The sequence below is a fragment of the Pseudorca crassidens genome, chromosome 6 (assembly GCF_039906515.1).
Source record: "Pseudorca crassidens isolate mPseCra1 chromosome 6, mPseCra1.hap1, whole genome shotgun sequence".
NCBI classification, from domain to species: domain Eukaryota; kingdom Metazoa; phylum Chordata; class Mammalia; order Artiodactyla; family Delphinidae; genus Pseudorca; species Pseudorca crassidens.
The window spans coordinates 86,616,464-86,640,659 of NC_090301.1; the positions used below are offsets into that span (position 1 = coordinate 86,616,464).

At 35.9% G+C, this 24,196-nt stretch overlaps 1 protein-coding gene across 1 annotated transcript in view; it reads right to left on the reverse strand.

Annotated features, from left to right (window-relative positions):
* ARHGAP15 (Rho GTPase activating protein 15) overlaps positions 1–24,196 on the reverse strand; it is a 624,143-nt gene that overhangs the window by 546,378 nt on the left and 53,569 nt on the right. Inside the window, exon 3 of the mRNA XM_067739897.1 lies at positions 1,546–1,614. Coding sequence (XP_067595998.1) covers positions 1,546–1,614 — 69 coding nt within the window. The remainder of the gene's footprint in view (positions 1–1,545; positions 1,615–24,196) is intronic.

Genomic DNA, 24,196 nt, shown 5'->3' on the forward strand with positions numbered 1-24,196 from the left:
GGGGTGAGACCAGAAGCATTTGAAGGCCTCAGAAAGGGTGTGCCTGTACACATGGAGAAAAAAATGAGGCCACCACATCCACTGTGGAGAAACCACCTCAGAAAATGTTGACATGTGAAGGGTCACAGAGAAAATAAAGGATCCAAAGAAAATGTGTTCTCAGCCTAGATAAACATTTGCTACTAATAGAAATGGGATAGATTGGGAGTTTGGGACTGACATGTACACACTACTATATTTAAAATAGATAACCAACAAGGACCTACTGTATAGCACAGGGAACTCTGCTCAATATTCTGTAATAACCTAAATGGGAAAATAATTTGAAAAAGAATAGATACATGTATATGTATAACTGGATCACTTTGCTGTACACCTGAAACTAACACATTGTTAACTATACTCCAATACAAAATAAAAATTTAAATAAATAAATAAAATTTTAAAACAAGTCTTCTCTATTAAAAAGAGCTAACTTTTTTGTTTTTAACAGCTATTAAAAAAATAGAGATGGGGTTCAATGGAAATAGGAATCAATTTGGGAAGATGGTGATGGTGTGTTCAACTTGGGATATTTCATTTTAAGGATGACACCAAGATGCGCTAAGAACAAATGACTAAGCAGCACTTCAAGATATATGATGAGATAATGAAGAGAAAGTACACAAGTATAGATCTGTGTACTATGAGCTTGGAAATTAAAAAAAAAGTCATTAACTATTTCATTTGTGCATTCATTTAACACACATTTACTGAGATTTTACTATGTTCTAGCAATTGTTATAATCATGGGAATAGTTATAAACATAGGAGACAATAACCCTGCTTTCACAGAACTTTCTAAGGAGATGACAAACAAATAAAAAGAAACTGCAGAGTATACCACATGGTGGTAAGTTCTATGGAGAAAATTAAATTAGGGTAAGAGAAAAGAAGTGTGGACAGAACTGGTGGGTTTTTAAATTTGCTCATTTGTGTTTAGGGAACACTAGAGAAGAGCTATCTTAAAAGGTGATATTTGAACAGAGATGCGAAGAAAAGGAACGAATGAGCCCTAAAAATTTCTGGGCGCCAAATGAAGTATTTTGTATCAGGCAGAGGAAAGAAGAGGAGAAACGGCCCTGTGGAAAAAGCAAGGAGGTCATTTTGGCAGGAGCAGAATAAGCCAGACTCTCGTCTTCTCAGTTTGCATGCTTTGAAGGAGCAAGCCACCATGCTGGAAAAGCCCAAGTGGCAAGGAAGTAAGAGTAGCCTCTGGCCAAAAGCCCTGAAGGAACTAAATCCTGCCAGCAACCATGTACCTGAGCTTGAAAACAGATCTTTCCCCAGTCAAGCCTTCAGATGTGACCCCAATTTTGGCTTAAACCTTGAGTGCAAACTTTTGGAAGGCTCTGAGCCACAGGACCCTGCTAGGTTATGCCCAGATTCCTTACCCACAGAAACATGAGATAATAATATGTGCTGTTCCAAGTTGCTGAGTTCTGAGGTAATTTATTTTGTAGCAGTAGATAAATAATACAGTATTGAAGTGAAATAATCACTTACCAGTTGTTCCAGTGGAGGAATGACATCTTTCAAGACATGCTGTGAATGATTCCTTCTGTGCCGGGATACCTGAAAAAATAGTGACATTTGATACTATTATATTATTTTTCTTAAAAAAAAAAAAAAACTTTAAATGATTTAAAAGAGAGTAATTTAGTAAAAGTGCACATGAAAATAACCATATTCAGATTCATTCAAAAAGGTGAATAAAGTACATTTAAATGGGAAGTAAATGTTTGGGACATTAATTTGAGTAAGATGTGTACTCAAAGACGGCTGGCTGCAACAATATCTCATATTGCATGTGGTCTTCTTACTGTGTGACCTTGACACCCCTCCTATCAAATGGTGAGGTCTATGTTCTTTCATTTCAAACTTGGGCAGACCTTTATACCTGCTTTAACTAAAACATATGGCAGAAGTAATACTATATGGACTCCAAATATTAGAGCATAAAAATATCATGCACTACCCCCTTGTTCTCTTGGAATACTCCCAGCTCATCTTCTTCCACAGACACGGGGCTCTGCTCCTGCCTGCATGTTCTCTCTGTTGTTGGAGCTTGGAGCCCCGCTCTCTGGGCACAGGAGGTGTCCACTACCTTGCCTGCTGAGACCTGTGGAAAGGGGCTTCCAGGGCCAAGATCCCTTTTTCCAGAGGAAAAGCAGAGATCTGAGTTTACTTTCATTTTTTCCATTACGGGTGTACCCTTGGGGACAGGTGGGGAGGGAAGGTGAGGGCTCTGGGTGATGTTATGATGTGGCACTGGCTATTGAGTAATAAATATGCTATGGATTGTAAAAAAAAAAAAAAAAAAAAGTCACCAAATCATCCCATACAGAGACCCCACAGGGAGAGACCTCGTAAGTCTTCTAGATGACAGACTAGCTGAGGTTCCAGCAGACAGCCAGTATCAACCACCATTCACATGAGTATAAAGATATGATGATTCCTTCTTCCAGCCATTGAACCACCCCCAGCTTTCAAGTCTTCCCAGCAGAGACCTCAAACACTGTAGGAGAAATAAGCCGTTCCTGTTGTGCCTTATCTGAATTTTTGACCAGATTCTATAAGCATAAAAAAATCATTGCTTTACACCTCTGTGTTTCAGTGTGATCTGCAATGCTGTAGTAATAACTGGAACAAAATATTTAATATTGAAACACTTTGTGTTTATGCTATGTTATGAACTCAGCTTTTTCGAAGTTAATGTGCTATTAATTTCCCTGTCTTCTACTATTATCTAGATATATATAAATATATAATAATCACACAATAAGTGCTTTTGGAACAAATCTGTTTTAAATGCCTTATTGTTCTTTCTCCTGAAGAAGCATCGTAGACAGATTCTATAATTTAAAAAAAAGTGAGGAATTTATAATTAAAAATCATTATCTTGAAAATTTAAGTAGAAGCTCTCATTAAGAGTACTATTTCACTAAACAGGAATTTTCCAGTACTTTGAATGAAGGAGAGAGTGGAAAGGGTTGGGACAAAGCACTAGGAAGAAAAAGGAAGAGACAGAAGGCAGAGACTGAGAGAGACAAAGAGAGAGAAAGACATGAGTGCAAGGAATCTTTAAATAAAGCAGGCTCAAGTACCATGTCTAGAAAAGAACTCTGGACGTCTTTGACTCTGCTTACCAGCACATGCAACAGACTGAGGGGATTAGATCAATGTCTACTAAGATTTTGAGGGAACTGTATTCCCAAAGAAACCAAAAACCTGGCCTAAAAACCCTGTGATTCTATTCAGTCCCTGAATCCCATATTTGCTCCACAAAAACTGAATTATGAAGGCAGTACAACCTTCAAGGAAGCCATTTTCTTCAATTCCCACTTCAGATGTGGCCCAAGAAGGATAATGGGGAAGGAACAGACTCCAGAAAGCAGAGCCAGAAACCTGGAGAACAATGGATATGGGAAATTCTCCCAGAAAGAAGAGCCAGAAACTGTCTCTACTGCCAGGGCAGGGTCTCAGAGGACCTGCCCAGCAGGATTACAATCATCACTTTGGTCCAGAGACTGTTGGTCATTTACCATTCTTTCCTTTACAAACGAGACGATTTTTGTTTGTTTGTTTATTTCCAGGTATTAAGTTCTTGCCCCACCATTTTCTATTGGATATGATGGGGAGGGCAGGACAGAGAGCTTATTTTTCAAGTTCTAAATTCTTAACACCCTGGAGAAAATTTGGGCCTGATGAAGAAAGCTACTTATCACCAGAGATTCTGGAACTGGAGCTTGAGGCAGTAACTGGATGGGACTTTTGGTTGTCTCCTTTGAGGAGGTGTATGGGTGTATTTCTAAGTGTTGGAATACAGGTGCAAATTGATATATGGGAGGGAGGAAGAGCCTGGTGGTCACTCACCAAATTCTGTGCTCTCTTTCCTGAGCACATCTCCAGACTGCACTCTCAGCCTGCCTTACAGTTAAGAGTGGCCACGTGACTAGTTCAGACCAAAGGCAAATGAGCAGAAATCATGAGAACCACTCCCCCTCCAAGGCTATTAACCAGTGAGTGCTCCCCCCGCAATGTTCTCTTTCCTAGTATACTGGCTGGGAGTAAACATTAACCGAGGCCTTATGGGAGGATAAAGATGCAAGTTGGGGGCCCTGAATCACCATGTCAAGAAAAGCCAAGCACAGGCCAGGAAAATTCACTTTGTTTTATTTAGTAAACTTTTTATTTTGGAATAATTTTATGCTTAGAGAAAAGTTGCAGCGAGGACAGAGAATTCAGGTAGAAAAACTGCTTCGAACTTGTATATAGCGAGAAATAAACTTGTATTTTGTGGAGCCATCATGTATTTTAGAGAATTTTATAGGTGTTAACATTACCCTAATTAAGATAACCATAGTTGACACTCAATCAATGTTTAAATGAAAGGTCTTTTGCATAAGAAAACTGTGAACAGAATAACAGTTCATTAGAGAAATCCTAGCAACCAAAACTTCATACCTGTTATTCATTGATATTTCAGCTTCTCAGCAGGGGGAGAATACACATATATTTGGTATTTAAGCCTCTTAAGGAACTAGAATTTGTTTTATATTGCTATGCATTTAGAATTTACTACTCTCAACTATTACTCATTATACTAAGATTTATAATCTTCAGTGAAAATTTAGTATACATGTCATATTCAGCTTACAAAGGTCGGACAATTCTGGGATAGAGGGAGTTTTCTTGTTCCATTTTCTTGCTGGATTTATAGTCTTGGCGTAAAAGTCATTCTTTTGGCATGTAAAGTACCTCAAGCTTTAAATGTTAGAGAAAGCAGTAGTATGTAAATGTCTCCACGATACGATACCAATGAATAGGCACCTGGGCATTCACTTGTGTCAGTTTTACCATTTCTTCTATGGCCAAGTCCATGCCATCTTTTGTCCTACCACTACTGGATTTTAATGGGCATAGTGGTCCACAAGCCTCTAAATATTCCCTTCTAGTCACCTACAGAAAGCTTTCTTATAAGGCAATGCTTCAAAATGTGTTGTATACATACTGCCAGGGGTACAAGAGATGATTTTAGCTGATGTTTCAATTTTAATTATTATTTACATAATTTTAAGGTTTAGTAGAAAAATTTATCACATCAGAGCCATTTATTAGTGATATGAATACATTTTCCATTAATATAAAGTTATTTAAGTATATGAAATGTGGGGGAAAAAAGAACAAACACAGTAAGTGAATGACTGAAGTTTGGGAAACAAATTTTAATGGGAAGAAATGGAATTAGAAATGACCAGTTACTAAGCACATACCACCCTTGAAGGAAACCATTGGTTCCATGGTATAAACAAGAATTCAACTTGAGAAATGATACAACAATAATACTGCCTGCTAACATTTACTGAGTGCCTATTAGTAGCCAGGCACTGTTCTAAGTGTTTTGCATGTACTAAACTATTTAATTATCACCCAAACATTAAGAGATCAATGACATATATTTCATAAAGGTAGAAACACAGACACACACCTTTAAAGTAACTTTGAAAATCCATAGCTAGTGAAAGCACAGGTGATGTTTTAACATGGATCTAAGCCCTCAGCTATTGCACTTTACTGTTTTTCCAGAAATATAAATGTATATGTATAAAGACAGTCACTAAATTCTTGGGGAACTACAGAGATCTCCTGTGCGCATAAGTGGATATTCCTAAGGTAGAAATTTGAAGAGAGCCAAGCTTACAAATTTGTACACATTGATGCAGGAAGTTAGAAATCAGATTTCAAATCTGTTATGAATCATCTTACTATTCCTTTGGGGAAGTAATATTGCTGATCATTCCTAAATCAATAAGCTAGCTCATCTATCATGTTCAATCAAGTTATGAAGATATGGAAGAAAAGAAAACTTTCATCACCTGTCTTTTGCTTTAATGTCTTTCTCAGTTAAACATTAGGTACAGAAATATGTTATGCCAAATCAGATTATGCTGACTGAGACTTATTTAGGAAATTCTGGATCCAAAGTTGCTCAGTTGTCTTGCATGGATATCTGAAAAACTTAGGATGTTTCAAAAGAGCTGTGCTTCTGTGACATACTTAATTGAAATAATAATTGTAAAGAAAATTTGAGGTCAATCACAGTCTCATGAGGTTAAGTTTCAAGGGAAAAAATGATTCTCCTAAGCCACAGTATAAACAGAGAAAATCTTACAGCTTATATAATTATTTATCAATAGCTTATTGGCAGTATCTGATAACTTTGCAAATTTTTATGGGACATTCTCCTGAGAAACAGTCCCACTTAAGACATCAGTTTGGTTTTTTTTTGAAGTGCAGTTGATTTACAATGTTGTATTTATTTCTGCTGTACAGCAAAGTGATTCAGTTTTTCTTGTATATATATGTGTATATATATATATATATACACATATATATATATACATCCTTTTTTATATTCTTTTCCATAGATTTTTTATGAACCATTCATTTTAGCCAGTAAACATTTCATGTTTAGTTACACTCATATGCCAGTAATTTCCAATAGTAGGTGCTTAAAATGCACCTGTTTGTTGACATTATAAAATATCTCTAATACTAGTATTGCAAAGACAGCACATACTTCATTTTGGATAATCCTTCATTTTGGATGAAGTTCTTGATATCAGAACTTTTAAATGTACCTGACATCAAAAAACCTACATCTTGTTCTGCAAATTGCTTCTGGATAAGTTTCAGAATGCTGGCAAGGTTGGGCTCCATTGTTTAATCTTAGATCCTTTTCACTTTTGCAGGAACTGTTAATTAATCATTGAATTTGAAAACGTAAAATAACAGTCAAAATATTAGCAGTAGCTTGATATAAAAATTTTAATACATTATTTTCTCTGTGAAGTACAGAAGTATTTCTTCTGAGGAAGCCTGAAAATATGATTTATATGTATGTATGATTTCTTTTTACGTCTCCAAATAATCTGAAATAGTATACAGATCTTCCCTCTAAACATAAGTGAACATGTATGTATACCCACCACATATTTAAGTGTTTATAGCCTGATTTTTTTTTGCTAGTTCTTTTACTCTTAAATTATGAAATATTGGTTTCAAAATCATTTTACAATTCCCATCTGAGAATTTTATGAATTGCTACCTGTCAATTTACTTCCAGCATTTTAGCAGAAAGAGGCCTTAACAATTCCACACTTCTCCAGCCTATTTATTAAGAATGTTACTTAACAGTTTCTTTTGAGGTAACATGGTTATGCCTTAAACTGTTTTTTCTCTCACAGTATTCTGCATCTTAAGCAACTGAGCTTTCATAATAAATACATGAGTTGATGGCAACCCTTCCTTTGAGGAGAAAAAAAAAAAATGTCAGACCTTACCTTTTTTTCAGTGATGCCATCTTCCTACTGATTTATTTTTCCAGTAAATAGAAATCATCTGTAGCTACCATTGAAAAAATAGAAATACAAATATCTTTTGACTTGGATTTTTTTGAACTCAAAATTAGGTTAATATTATATATCACTGCAACTTTTTTAGATCAAATCTATGAGTTTTCCCCTTTATCACTGCACACTATGCTCCCTGTTTCCAATCCTCTGCCCTCCCCAGGTACCCTAGCTTTCTAATTGTGCAAAGCAAAGTGGAAAATGAAGTATTCAAGATGTGTAATGCATATTTTCCTTTAAATTCCTTTTTGTTCTTATTAGAATAAGCATCATAATTAAGTTTTTCAGATACCTTTTCCTCCAAAAAAAGGAATTAAAAGTCCCTTTTTCAAAGTGTCTCTATTTTTTCTTCCATTCCTTTTTTAACTATTTAAAAAATATGAAACTGATGGGTGGGTCTAGTACTTGATATATTACAAACTGTAAAAATAACAGAATTTGAGCATATTATTTTCCTTGTTTAGGAGCATCTACTATGAGAGTTATACATAAACATGAAACATTCCACATAGCTCTGATTTTAAATAGATTACCATTTTTGATGAAAGTTTATATCTTGTGGCTTAGAACTGAAATAAAATCACTTGAATAAAAGCATTAGTTCCAACATTTTCACAGACATGTACATTTTCTGAGGCATACCTCCCGTTAGCAACCTCCCTGGATACTTGGATGAAAAACAGAAATAAATTTTTGGTTAAGTTTAGTTTTTATCTTCAGTTTCTCAAGAGTTTTTGTTTGTTTGCTTGTTTGTTTTTGGTGTATCCCAAGTCTTATGTTCAAATCTTCATTTGTTTTGCAAGTTCTTTTTCTTAAAGCTACTACAATCAGAAATTAAGGAAAGTTAGTGAAGCTTTTTTTTTTTGGAATGTGGAGAGGTGGCCGGTATTTCTTAAACTCACAACAATTTAGTTGTTTAGAAATAATAAACATCAACCTAAGTGATGGCTCTATTTTTTCAATCATGTGTATGTGGTAGGTAACTGATTTTGAAAAAAAAAGGAAGATAACAACATATAAGGACATTACCTTATCATGCATTTAATGTTCTAACTTTACATATTTGTAGGCACATATAAAATTTACGCATGCCTCATAATTATTCTACCACTAACTAAATGTATCCTTCCTAGTCCTAATGAGAGGTAATGACATAAACCATGGAAAACCCAAATCTTGTTATACTCCTTATTAATGTACCACAGTATACTGTTTAACATTTGTATTCTCTTCCTCCATCTGCCCACAATATCATTCAATTACCATATTGGGCATAAGCAAATGTCTTTTTTAAAATTTTTTTCCATAAACCTTTTTTGGTTGTACATTGTCAGTCAGAAATCTGACACTCTCATCTCTTTTATCCCCTGCAGAAAATGAAAGATTCAGAAACCTTTTGATGGGTATACTAAAGTTTATCAGCTTTTTTTTTTTTTTTTTTTAAGTTTCTTGAGTATTCTTTAGTCAGCATCTGGGTCACCTGAAGCTCTCACCAGCCTTTCAATCCTGGGATAAGTCTAGCTGAGTGAAATTCAGCTTCAACCACATATTCTTATCCCAGATAGCCAAAGGTAAGTGCTTGCTGGAATGATTCTAACTCCTTTATATTTTCCCTCCTTTATTTAGTCACAAACATGTGTGTTCCTCCAAGAAGAAAATCAAACTGCCTCTTACTTTCCTTTTTAAATAAAAATGAACTGTATACAGCACACACTTCCTTGTTTATTGCTAAATACTGTTTTAGTTTTCTCATTTTTTTTTTTTTGCATACTTTCAGTAAAATGTTTCTCTCCAAGAATCTTCTCAGACTGAGAGGTATCATTCATACGGAACTTGGACGCTCCACAATTTTAGCCTTCAAATGCACTTGTAAGATAAAAACTACCAGAAGCAAGAAACACAGAGATATCTTGGTAATACAATTTTTTACATTTTCTTCATGTGAAGTGCATTTATGTATTGTCTTAATTTTTAGCTTACTTTTTTCTTTATAGGTTCATATATATTTAGCCATGAATTTCCAAATTGATATGAGAAAATAAGGGCCAAATAGACACAGAAACATCTTATTTCACTCATAATACTACTAATGGTATTAGATCTAACACATTAGATAATTCATTAGAGCCAGAGCTAAAGTTACTACCATTAGCAGATAAAATAACTTATTCATCTCTTTTACTCTCCATACAGAGATATTTTACTCTGTAAACAAAAGGAAAGAGTTTAGATAGATTAAGAAAATATAGATGGGTATCTAGAACACTTGGGCCAAACGGATATTTTCTCCACAATGGCAAGTCATGTTATTTTTTAAATAAAAAGATTCAAAGCAGTAGAAAACAATACCAAGAAAACTATCTCAAAAAACCTCAAAACAAAGGAAAACAGAAAACAAATAAACAGTTATTGAAGGTCTAAATTATTAAAATGGTCTACCTATTTTTAGCTAAATGAAACAAATCATTGTCAAATCACCATTTGGCTATGTTGGGCAGAAACAAACTATATCTAATTTCATGATGTTTAACTGTCTGGAAATACTCAACAGATTAGAAACAGGCTCTATTTTCAGTCTCATATTTCAGGCTCTTTCATTGTCCAGAAGGGCTTAAGTTGAAATATCAAATTTACTTCTTACTTTTTCAGGTATATGTTCAATCAGTAAAGAAGAAATGCTCTTCTTTGGAAAGCTGTAATCCACGATATATCAAGTTTGATCTATGATATGTAAAGTTTGACAAAGACATTTACCCACAGTCAGATTTCTATAGTCTTTTGACACCTTTCCTTGCACATTTTTTCTTAGTGCAAAGATGGAAATGTACTATGTAACTCACTGAAAATGCTCTCCCTGTGTCGAAAGGTCACTTCTAAAAGCATTGTGGGAGGCAAAGCTTTTAATAACTATGACGTTCTTTCAAGAATTAATGGACTTTTGGTCAAATATTTAAAACATGCATACAAATGTTGTTGGCACCTTTAGTGAATGTCTAATAATCGTATCTTTCCAGTTTCCTTTCTTCAGTTATTTTTTGAGGTTTTCATAGACCCCAAACTCACCTTCTACTGACAAAACCGCAGATTAGCTCTGAAGGTTAATCCAACTCAGCAGGATTGAAGGATGGCACTTTTCCTTGGTCGTAAGTATGTTGGCTCAGGCCAGACAGCTGTTAGGACATTCTCCTCTGGGAATCGTGCCCTCAACACCCACTGCTGATGCACATACATGGTCTACTGGCTGCCGACTTCCATGCCCATCTGCTCAAATGGCATGGTGCCCACTCACAAGTTGGCTGGATCCTTGCCCTTAGTGTGTAGGTGCCAGGCAATGATGGGTTTAGATGGGCAGCCTGCATAATACTACAAGTGACAATTTTTTTCTTTCTCTCTCTCTCTCCAGTATCTGTCTTCTGTGCCTTCTCTGAAAGAGACACTTATGTTTCTCTACCTCTGCTTATACCTGTGGACACATGTGGCCTTTTACAGGTAGATATACAAATACACTCAACCTGCTACCAACAGTAAGATGATAAGGAAGAATCCACAGAGCCCCAAATGACAAGTTCTAATTCAGAAATGGGATGGATTGTGAAAATCCCGACCACCTGGAGTCTGTCAGAAGAAATTTAGCAAGGGTGTAAGTACAGCAGATCTCTCACAGATAGCAATGGCACCAGGAAATAGCTTAAGTTACAACACTTTTTGTCTGTCGCAGCTCCAGCACAAATCACTTGCCTTGCATTGAAAAGGCACGTACAACAGAAAACGAAATAAATCAGGCAAAAAGAACAAGCTTAATGGGAACACAATTTATATGCTCAATGGGGGCAAGGGTACAAGCTACAATATTCAGACCTCAGAAATAACCCTTACTGGAGGTCCTAATAGAGAGAAAAAAGAAACAGAAAATAGCATCTCTCTTTCCAATCTACAGGAAATCCGTGGAGAGGAATAGATTGGCATAGGAGGTTGTGACTTTAATGATCCAAAGCATATGAATGCTTGTTAGCAGACAGACATAAGTAAGAACAACAGTAATGGTTGCATCTGCAGCCTGGCCTATGGCACTCAAACCAATCAGGCTGCTTTGGAAAGCAGTGCCGGAAGGTATGTTAAAGCTTTGCTTTCCTTGTGTGTTTATTTAAGGGTGATTGAATTCAGGGTGTTGTCAGTCTGCCTTGGAGAATGGTTATCCAATGTGTAGGCATGATCTTTCTCCCTGAATATGTTCTGTTGAGTCAGTTAGTTATGTGTGACTACTTGCTCTGTCCTCGTCTTTATACAGTGCCAAAATCCTCCAGTCCAAGTTCCAAAGGAACAGGGCCTAAAAACTTTTGGCTTGAGAATCAAATTAGGTTTCTCTGCTTCCCTAGCCAGAAATGCGTAAATACCCAATGGCCAAAACCAAAGAATCTGACATTGTGGAATGAATAGAGCTGTCATATACCACTAAAGTGTGGAAATATCTACTGTTTGAAGTCAGGACTAGTTCAACATCTTTAGTAATCAGAACAGACTTCTTTGGACACCTTCATGGGTTAGTCTGAATTTTGATTGGGAACGTTTCTGGCAAGCTACTGATTCCAGATATCAGAAATGCAAGAACATACGGTTTACAAGAGAAAATCTGCCATTTTTTCCTATCAAAAAAAAAAGTTCTCAAAAGCAGCACATTTTCATAAAAGACAGATCCCTCATCCTGTTTTCCTTATTGACCTTCAAGTTAGCACCATGCCTTAGATGTATACTTAAATGAAAACTAGTCAAAGAAGAGGTAAGTTTGAATAGTTTGAAAAAGTATTTATGAGAAACTGAATTTGGAATTATTTGGGAGCTGCTGGTGAAAACAGACAAAGAATGGGTATAGTCATCCAAAACTCTTCAATCTGATTTTTATTCTACAACTGTCAGAGCGAGCTCCCAGAATAAATAATTTTCCTCATGACTTACCACACCTTGAGTATTTTACAGTAAGAGTTACATACTACTAACTTTTTGAAAGTGAAAAAAAGCAGATGTCCTGTCTAGAGACTTTTGAGGGTAAGGACCATGTTTTACTCATCTTTAAATCAACTGAACTTAGTATAGTGAGAAATACATATTATGGAATTGGTCACTTCAAACTTCATATTGTATCATCTTATACATGTGACCTATTTTTCATTGAATTTACCAAGACCTTCAAAAGCTTATAATGCCTTGCCCTGTGATACCCTGTTATAAACAAATTCATCATTCTTTCCAAAATATGGACTAAGTCAGTAGTCATTTCCAGACGAAGTTCCATAATTTCTCATAGGAGATTTGCCATCTATCCTTACTGAAATAAGGTTGAACTTTCAAAATGATCCCTCCATTAGTCTACAGTTGAAATAACTGACACTAGTTGGATAATATTATAGTTCCCTGATCTATGTAGTATACCCAATGCTTGGGGCTTACACTCCTCTTCCAGAGGAAAAATCTGAGAAGATAAATAGATATAGATAGGTATAGATATGGATATAGATTTAGGTAGATATATTTCTGTAATAATGGTTTTAAGTAGCATTACACAATTATGTAGATTATTATTTTGAACAGTTCTATTTTCTATTATCACTTACCCACTGGGAAAATTGTTTTACCTCTTGGTGCCTCTATTTCCTAAGTTGTGAAATATGCAAGGTATAGTTGTCATTCCTCATAGGATTCCATTAGAAATAAGTAAATTAAAACATATACAGCTTCAACCACATGGTAAGTACTCATTAGTATAATCTCTACTATACCAATTATATAATTCTTCTTTCAACAGTCCTTCTAGTAAATGAGTAAATATATTTTAGTGCATGGATAATTAACATTCAGTCAATGTTCTTTTAAAGTGTTTGATGCTTTTAAAAACTCTTTTAAAATGATTTATTTCTTTAAGAAACTCCAACTATTTCTTCTAGGATACTCTGAAAGCATTTTAATAGAAAAATCTTTAAATACTCAAGAAGTGGAGTTATACTGGATATGCACAGAAGGAGGTGGGTATCCTGGGGTTTTAGAATTTTGCCTACCACAATCCCACCTCTGGCCCTCAACAAATCATGTCCCTCCCACAAGCAAAATACATCATCCTCTCCCACAATTCCAAAGAGTCTTGTTTTATTATAGCATCCACTCAAAGACCAAGATCGCATCATACAAATCTAAATCTCATTATCTCACCAGCTCAAAGACCAAAATCTAGTCACCTAAACTCAGTTTTGAAAGAAGTTGAGCTTGACTGAGATCAACTATTAAGTAACAGAGGCAGGATTCAAACACAAGTAATCTGATTCTATAGCCAGTGGTGTTTAACAACTTTAATAATGTGTACTATCCATGAAGTAGTTATGATTACTGCCCTCATTGCATAGATGATAAATCTAAGGCAAGTGAAATAAGACTGAAAGTTAGCGAGTGTCAGAGGCTGTTGGTTAACCCAGATTCATTCAATTCAAAACCGCATGTATGCTGACTCCAAAGCTTTTAAATGCTGAATCTACTGCCTCTCAAAGTGAATATTCAGGGCTTCCCTAGTGGCACAGTGGTTGAGAGTCCGCTTGCCGATGCAGGGGACACGGGTTCGTGCCCCGGTCTGGGAAGATCCCACATGCCACGGAGTGGGTGGACCCGTGAGCCATGGCCGCTGAGCCTGCACGTCCGGAGCCTGTGCTCCGCAACGGAAGAGGCCACAACAGTGAGAGGCCCGTGTACCGCAAAAAAAAAAAAAAAAAAAAAAAAAAAGTGAATATTCAACAAATGCTTGTTGCCTGTCCATCATATCACACTGTTTGTAGATCAAAATATAGACTAGTGTTTATCAACTTGTACTGAACTATTTTCTTACACCTAAGTGCCTATTCTAGTTTCATCATATTTCAAATAAGAAATTTTTATAATCATCTTGAACATTATCTAAATGAAATAATGATAGCAATGTTTTGGAAATCAGGAAGACAAATAAACTAATGGTGCATATACTTTACTATAGTATTCACTCAAAAATAGTGCTACAGATTTGTATTTGGCATATCCTGGAATTGGAAAATGACTATCTATCTGTTCTAGATATTATACCAGCTGAGGTAAAGTTGCCAAAGTGGACTTTAGTTGAAACTTGTGGATTGAACATATACCTTAATCCCCCCGTGTACTAAAATCAGGGTAAAAGGATAAAAACATATTCATAGAGAATGAAAATGTGCGCAAAAGTGGATAATACATCTCAAAGAACTTTTGGAAGATAAAAAGTTATGAAAGCATTGTATATTACTTCGTAAAATGAAAAATCTACAATCTCAGTGTTTGCAGCAGTGGAAGATGAGGATATTAATGACAAAAAAGTTAATAAGTCTCTCCCTCCCCACAGAATGTTCAAGAGGCTCATCACTTGGAAGCACAAGGTACGATAAGAGATAAGGTCAAAACTGCCTGCAACAGCCATTATCGGAAAAGCTGGACTCCCAGGCTCAGTCATTCATTGCACTCATTTACTCATAGCCAGGAGACCACTCCCAGACATGATGAGACAGACATTAAATCAGGCAGTTTCCAGAGTCTTGACTTAGGATCACCCGGCATTGCAAAGGGAAGAGAGGAGTGCAGTACTGTGAACTAGGGGATTAAATCCTATGTACCAAGCAATGGAACCCTCAGCACCCATTCTCAACTTTTCTCCCAGAAATGCCAGGGGCAAAAAATGTATCCCTTCTCCCAGAAGACTTAAGGAGTCTACTCTAGAAGGATGAATGGTTCTAAAGTCCTTCAGATACGGAAACTCAGATATCCTCAATGAAAAGCTTGCATCAACATGTTCTACAAAAAAGCCTGGCAGTCAACAAGCCCAACATGCCAACTCCAAAAGAGGCATTTTAGTGCCTCTTTTTAAAATATGAGCATGCAGGAATGAGTTAAAAGAAATTAATTAATATATGATATATAATACTATATAATATTTATATATTATACTTATAGGTCATATATTATATAACACTTATATATGAGTATAATTACTACATTATATGTATAATAAATTATAATCACTATATTATATATTTATTTATTGAGCGTCAAATACGTACAACATGTTCAAAGTGATGAGTAAAATAACCTCTGCTTTAATGAAGTTAAAGTCTTTGGGGAAAGTCCCAAAATGGAAGAGGAATATCAAAACAAGCAAATCTAAAAAAGAACCCAAAATAAGCAGAAATTATACACAAAAAAGAAAATTTAAAAAACAACTATTGTTAATATTATCAAGAGATAAGAAAATATATAGGATTCATAAAAACAGGAACAATAATAATAAAGAGAGGCATTTGTAAATTAAAAATGTAAATAAATATATTAATTCAACATAATTCTTGGAGGATAAGAATAATAAATATGTCAGGAAATAGAAAAAGAGCTGGATTATAAAAAAGAATAAATAAAAAAAATAATCTGAGAAGTTCAACATCTGCCTTATAGGAAAACCCCAAAGGACAAAAATTAATTTTTAAATGCATGTGAAGAAATTTTAAAATAAAGTACAAGCAAATATCCCAGAAGTTTATAATATGAGCCTTCTGGTTGAAAGAGACTATCAAGTGTCTGGTGTAATAAATTAATAGGTAGGTCATGCAATTATAGAACACTGGAAATAGAGAGAGAGAGAGAAAGATCACATACAAAAGGATGGGAATCAGAATGGTGTTAGGCTTTTCTAAAACTGACTGGAGGCTAGAAAAATGCTTCCACAATTTAAGGAGAAAATACTGTCAACCTAGAATTATGTAGCTTGTTAAACTATCAATCAAAAGACAGAATTGAATAAAGACATCTCCAGATATAAAAGGACTCAAAGCATTTGTCTCCACTACATTCGTATTAGGAAACTCCTGAGGAAAATTAGCAAAATGAAGGATTTGACCAAGGATAAGAAGGCACTGTAAATAAGGCCTGGAGACATAAAAAAATATGGCAAAGAGGAGCCCATGTTCACCGATGTGTGTCAGGCCAACAGTCTTCAGTCCAAATTGAAGTAAGGTGATGGAAATCAATAGAAAGAAAACAAAATTTTAAATGCGGATAGACAATATTTAATGTTTCTGTGTTTGAGGAAAAGATTGGTAGGAGTTTGAGAGATTTGCTGGCATCTTTGGGTAAATTAGCTATAGATATGACAAAATATAAGTAAATTAAACTAAGGCAATTATTAAGTCCATGAAAAAAGGTTGAATACAAAAGGAATGATAATTATATAATAATTCTTGGCTCAACTGGAAATATTTAGAAAATCACAATAATGTCAACTAGTGATTGAAACAAAAATTGTGACAGAACTATAATGAAAAGAATGAGGGAAGGGAAGGTGTGAGTTAAGAGTGCTAATATTAAAGTATCATAACAGAAAGTTAATATATAATGCCTAAAATAGATAAATCAGGAAAAGTCCGATGGCACATAGTGTTGAAAAACATGAAGGTTAATGGAAATAAGAAACAACAATACCAAAAAACTAAAGCTGTTGAAGGTGGTAGCCGCTAGCAAGTGAGATTGATGAGTAGACAGATGGAGAAGCCAGAGGAATGCTATGTTTAATTAAAAGCTTTCTAGACTAATGTCTTAACTTCATGTATAACTTTGATAAAAAAATAATAAAACTGACTACGAGTTAAGTGTAACTTATCATAAAAAAATTAAAATTTTTTCTAAATAGTCTTGAAAGAGAGAAAGAGAGCAGGCAATTCTCACACCAGGAGTCTTGGTAATCAATCTCTATCATGAAAAAGTTCCAATTGCCTATCAGAGTTTAATACAAAAAGAATTTTAAGTCTGAGTCAGCAGAGAACAACTGGAATAACTTAACAAAATCACACCCACAGAGCAACTAGTGGATTCAAGCCCTGCATTCACCACTAATCTGCATGATTTGGGGCAAGTTATTTAACCTCTCAGTATCTCAGTTTCCTCATCTACAAAATAGAGAATATAACAGCTTACACCAATAGAGTTATGGGATGATTAAACAGATTAATACTTTCAAAGTACATATGAGAGCACCTGGTATGTAATAAGTGCTGTATACACGTTAGCTATTATTATCAAAAGAACTCCTGAATTCTGAACCCTAAGAGAGTCCTCCTAAAATAGTGGCTTCCTTAGCCCTTTCATCTTCCTAGAGTTCCCAGTTGAAGACTCACTCCCTAAATGTACGTTCTAAGGGCAGGGAGAGGCAGGGTCAAAGGAGAAGACAAGGGGAAGTGCCCCCTCTCCTATTCTCCCTGGCCTCACTTTCTCTTCTCCAGTGAAAGCATTTCACACAGACAAATGAGCCTTCACAAAACAAATAGCCAAGGAGTGAAATGGTTACATTTGTATTTAGCGCCATATCCCCAAAAAGCATGCATGCTATTATTTAACCAGATGTTTATCTTTCTGGACATTAAGTGGGAGAGGCTGGGAAATAACCCCTTGCTTTTTATTAGCGGGTAAGGTGCCATTAGATCCCTGGTTCTGTGATGCCCATAGAAAGATTTTCAAGTTTCTGTTTTTTACAGACATCTACAAAGAAAAAAGAAAGCCTCTTCACTAGTCACCTACTTAAAACCTTTTCATTTTCAAATCAAGGGAAGCTGCCAAAATTGTATTAATTTTTTAAAAATAACTCTCTCACTAATGCTCCCCTTGGATAAATAAAGAGGGAGTCTAATTCTGAGCCCATTTTTTCTCCTCCATTGTGTACCCACCACAAGGCACAAGTCAGCTCATTAGTGCTCTCGGCAAGGGCCATAATTTTTAACTGATCAAAGTGTTTGTTTGGGGAGAAATCAGTCACATGGAGTAATTGTTCCCAAACTGTGGTCCTGAGCATTTAGGGGAGAATCCTCTGTGGTTCATTTAGGAGATATTTTAAGGGAAATGTGAAGGCTAATAAAGTACAGGACCAAGTGGGAATGTTTTGAAGATAAAGGGACATAGAATGGTCATTATATTGGTTTGGGGACAGGGATTTGAAATCAGTGGCAGTTCAAAAATGAGGGAGAAGAACCTTAAACCATGGTATAGAAAACAGGTGCAAAACAAACCTAGGAAACAATGTTTTAGGTCATATACTAAAAGGAAATTTTTATAATAAATGAATTTTGTCATATAAACTCTTAAAATGAAAACTATATACACCTAAATTTTAAAACAGAAAACTTTAACTTATTAACTTTTCAAAATAAATGTTTTCATAGTGCAAATGTCAAATTCTTGCTCTTTGTAAGTAGAAATAATTTAAATAAAGATTGTTAACTTTTAATCATAAACAAAGAAAAATGTTTTTGTTCCTATTTCATATGCTCAAATTTCCCTGGTTATTTGTGGCTTTACTGCTGATTTGATTTTCCTCATCCAGTCACAGTGAAAGACACACCCAAATCAGCAGCAATAAAAAAGAAAGAGCTGATGATTATTTTTGAAATTTTGGCCACAAGTTCGACAGTAGCTTAATGGCAAAGTTTCCTGAAGGAATGTAAAGTGTATTTATTAAATAGCCTTTACAAGAGTTTGGTGGGGTTTTTCACAGAGAACAGGACATTGCACACAGCTACAGGAAGTTAATTTGGGGTCTCATTTAAAGAAGAAAAGGAATAAGATTGGGGGTCAGAAGGTTTGGTAAAGCTAATGAATTTGGGGTTGGAATTATTTAAAATATATATTTCATACTTTTCTTGTAAACTTAAGATAGAATACTTTTTCTTTTCATTTTATGAAACATAACTTAAAATTTCTGCTTAGGAGAAATCACTTTCATATGATTTATGAAGCCCTTCCGATGATACTGACAAAGGATAGATTTCCTACAATAGCAATTAATATGGGAATCGACAGTGCCTGGTGAAGAAGGTAAAATTCATCCTAACCAAAAAACAAAGACATTTCTAGAGAAAGGATCTCAACTCTTTTTGGACCTCCAACGTACCTGAAGGAAACACACTTGTAAGTAGCAACTCTTACTATTGCAGTGATTATAGGCATCAGGGAGCACTCCTAGCAGACATTGCAGAGTCTCATATTACAGAATCTTAGAGAAGACTGCAATTTGAAAAAACCTGCTCCTACCCTGATCCTAGATTAAAAATCAATGAGAGGGCTTCCCTGGTAGCGCAGTGGTTGAGAGTCCGCCTGCCGATGCAGGGGACATGGGTTCGTGCCCCGGTCTGGGAGGATCCCACATGCCGCGGAGCGGCTGGGCCCGTGAGCCATAGCTGCTGAGCCTGCGCGTCCGGAGCCTGTGCTCCGCAATGGGAGAGGCCGCAACAGTGAGGCTCGTGTACCGGGAAAAAAAAAAAAAAAATCAATGAGAGACACAAAAGTTTAAAGTCAGGAAAAATATAGAAAATGTTCAAAGTATATGAGCTTAAATCTGTGTTAGTAGTTAAAAGCAATGGGGTAAAGAAAGTTTCAGTAGGATAAATTAAAAAGAGAATAAACATATTTTTATTTTAAGGTAGTGACTATATGCAGTTCACGCTAGTAATCCCAAAGATCGGCACAGTACTTGGTATATGGCAGGCATGGAATGAATGTTGTTAAGTTGAATATTAAAATATCAACAAAAATATTTCACTTTATTTCTCAAAATTATTTCATATAATTAGTCCATTTTATTAAAAAATGGTATTGTACAATATACAGGAAATTATTACATCTTTTTGGAAGATAAGGAAATTAGGCTACAGTTCAAATGGGTATTTCTTGGGTTAATTCTATGAGCATAGACCAGGTAGGATTACTATGGTAATAAATAATATTTATTTTTTACTTACATCCCAAATGTCATTTGATCTACAAAAATCAGCCTCTTAAATTGGTATCACTGATTTCTAAACTGAGGTTCAGAGATATTAAGTTGCTAGATATTAGATCAGATCCTACACCTATCCACAATGTTTCCTTGAGGCCACATGAAATAGAATCTGCAGCTGTCTTTCCATTGGAACATGCCATCCCAAATATAGATGGAAATATGAATAAAGAAAGTAGTTCTGCTTTAGTCAAATCAAAGTCATCAAAGAGTATTCCTAAGTAAGCAACAAAACTAAGTAAGTTTGTCCAGTTTGCTATCAGCGCTGTCCAATTTTTTGAGGTCACATTTATACAGATAGACTTTCAGCTGGTGCTAAAGGCACTTGTCCTTCAGACTTTTGCCTCCCCAGGAATCTTGCCTTCTCTTTAGTATATGGAATCCTTCACCCTGTCGAATGCTATTCTTTGCAATTCAGCTCACATGATATACTTCAAAATATAAGCTAACTGAGCAACAAGCTGCATCAGCGGCTGTGTCATTTCAGGTTACATGTTTCTGTCCTTTCTTCACGAGACTTGGGCTGCTGGAATGCTGACCTCCTTAGACTGCCATGGGCTACTAGTCAAAGAAAAGGAAGGAGCTCTGAAGAGCAAGGGCAATCACAAAGGAGAAACTTTTGGCTTGCCTAATATTACATGCCTGTCTTTTATCCTGCTGTGCCAACTTGATGATTTATAAAGATTACCTTTTTATGTGGTTCCAACTTTAAACTTCAATTTAAGGACAGTGTCTATTTCTTTTGGTCAATTTTGCTTACAGTAAACAAACTTATAACCTGACAGCATTTTATCTTTAGCTTTAGAAAAAGACAATCCAATACAGAGAAATCTACAGAGTGTTTTACCTAGGGTCCTATTCTCATACTCATATTGGAACTGTGTGACTCTTTCAGTTGCTATATACTTTTATTTCCCCTTTGTGTGCTCCTGTTTCTTATCTGATCCTATTTTTGATACTTTAATATACTTGATTATTTTTTCAAAGATATGTTTATATCAGTACAAAGAAAAATGGTAGTCTTTGATGGTGTCCCCTGAAGTCATTTCCATTCTCCTCATTGATCATTGTTTCCTTTACACAGAAGAAACATGCCTTAAATTTGAAAGAGAATTTAAATCTCTAAAATTCCAATAACATAGACCCCTTGAAGCTGATAATAATTAATCACTGGTTATGAATAAATTACAATATTTGACAACACCCAACAGTCCTACTGACCTTCTCCTACCTTTGCTTTGTCCTAGATTCTGAAGACTAGCTCTTCTAAGGGGCTTAGCATAGCTCCAGAACCAGTCCTAACAGGAGCAAGAATATGTCAGCCTTCTCTGACCCACTACCTTAAGAAGATGAATAGTCAGTGAGCCTCTCAAGACTCCACGTTGGTGAACAACCACCCTAAATTTCTGATGCCAGTCAAGCCTGAATGTTAGGTCCAAATTTGAGAACTCCGGTGGCCCTTCCATATCTTCTTTGCCTGCCTCTAGTATTGACTTCAGCTATAAGACTGATCTCCCATCCTTGACAGCTAGCCTTTGGTACCCTGATCTTCTCCAGTGAGAGAGAGGGCCTGTCCTGAACCATGGTTGGTTGCTGAAGGGCTGCCTCCCCTGAGATCCTGCTCATACTATTTCCTGGGACTAGATTATATGCTTAGTATCCCTGCTGCCTAGTGGGGGCCCTGCAACATATAGGCAGATCCCTTATTACAGAATACAATGTCATTTAAATTCTTTGTGACCTTGTTCCTGCCAAGCACTTGAACCAGCTGGTAAACATGATTGCCTAAAATATCTCTGAGTTTCTTTCAGCATCAAACATTTGCCTTACCGGAGACAGTCCTTACTAATGTATTAATTCCCACCCTAGTAGAGGTTGAGTTTTTCTGGTGAATGGCAGCAAGAGAGAAGAGAAGCCCCTACAAGGTTTATGAAGCCGTATAGATAATGCTATGTTGGCTCTGCACTAACTCAATATTCTCTTGTCTTTCTCTAAGTTCCTCTCTGTCTCTCTAAAACACACACACACACACACACACACACACACACACACACACGCTCCTTAGGGAAAGGTTTGGTAGAGAAAGAATAAAAAATATAGATTATCTAAGACATAGATGAAATATGTCTAGATTTTCTAAAACGTAGAGGGAACTGGAACCTTACATGCAGAGTAGAGGGTGAACATTTCTGGCTTCTAAATGCTAGCTGACTTTGTAGTGTAGTGCTATTGGTTTCATAGGCTCAGTTTCAAAGCAGAGGCTGGCCAATAGAGAGTACTCTTAGTTTTTGTTTGTTTATTTAACTTTGGAGACTGAAAAGTTTGGGACCCAGTGAATAGTACAAGCTGGATTCTAATTCCTAAGATCTAGGTTAAGTTCAGGAATCTGTATTTTTAAAAAGCTCTGCCAGTGATTCTTATGATCAGCCACATTTTGTAATCACTGAAATAGAGAAAGGTGATAATTTCCCTGAGTACCCTACATAACAGAATGTATCCTAGTGTGGTAGCAGAAGAGCATTTCCTATTCCAAGTGAGCCTAAGACCCTACTTCTAGGATTTTGGTTTTAGTGTCTGGTGACTTCAAAACCATCGTCAAAGAAATAAACTAGTAATCTCAGGTTGTGAATGAAGGCAGTGCTGAATAACTGGAAAGCATTTTCCAAAATGAAAGAACAAAAGCCAGGAAAAGAGATCTATCCTGTTCTAGGTCCTAAATGGATGTCTAGACTTGGCTTGCCCATAAAAATGTTAAAGATGAAAGGGTATGAAGATAATCCTGGAATATCCAGAAAAGTGACTTGTAATGCCAACCAAATAAAGGGACTACTCCTTATACCAGTGAGATTAAACTAAAGCTGATGAATCCAATGCACCTACTTAGTTGGCTATAAGTGAAGATAAACCTCAAATTGCTAAAAAGGCAGGAAAAACACCTGAATGACAGTGCCATTTACACCCTGGGATTTGCATCCTTATTTAGGGCCATATGTTTGCTCTGTAAGTGTGTTAGTTACCATATTACTAACACCTACCTTGTAGGTATAGAGATTAAGTGAGACTATGTGTTTAAAGCACTGATGCTGTTTTGGGGGTTGCTTCTGCTCAACTTGGTCTGCTCAGACTCAGTGAATTTCCAGCTAATTTAAGGCTGTCAAATCTACTTTGCCCAGTGTCCAAACCCATTTTAATATACCCATACAAAATTTGGAACCTAATATAACATCATCTACTCCAAATATCCAGTTTTAAACTTGTGAAAAATGATACCCAGAGTCTGTACAGGACTGATACCAGAAGTTAGAAGTTCTGCACACCAGCCTAAGAGTCCTTCCAAGATTTAAATCATGTTATTGTTACCGTTATTAAATCTTCTAGCAATCCAAAGAACTCTCACGTAAATTTTTTGTGATCATAAACCATGACAATAACAGAGAGCAATGGCTTGCAAGTAAGAGAAGGTAACGGTTATTGGAGTTTCACATGTGACAGTTGCTTTGTGCTTTATGTGTATTAGGTCATCATTTCATTCTCAAAACAATTCTTTGGGAGAAATTACTGTTATCATTGCAATTTTTAGTGAGGAAACTGAGACACAAAGAGGTTATGGAACATGTAAAATGTCCCCCAGTTAGTGAGTTGTTAAACCAGGATCTGAACCTAGTTTGTCTGCCCACACTTTTAATCCAACAAATGATATTTGGTGGAAATTTCAGGGGAATTTCTTGGCCGTAGACCAGCTGGCCACAACTTAAGCTAGTTAGCTGCTCAATGACTTAACCTATCTGTGAAATGAGGAGATTGGAGCCAATGATCTCCAAGGGCTCAAGCAATTCTAAATTGTGTTTCTATGTTACATTCTGCATCTCATCTCAGAAAATAAAGCTTA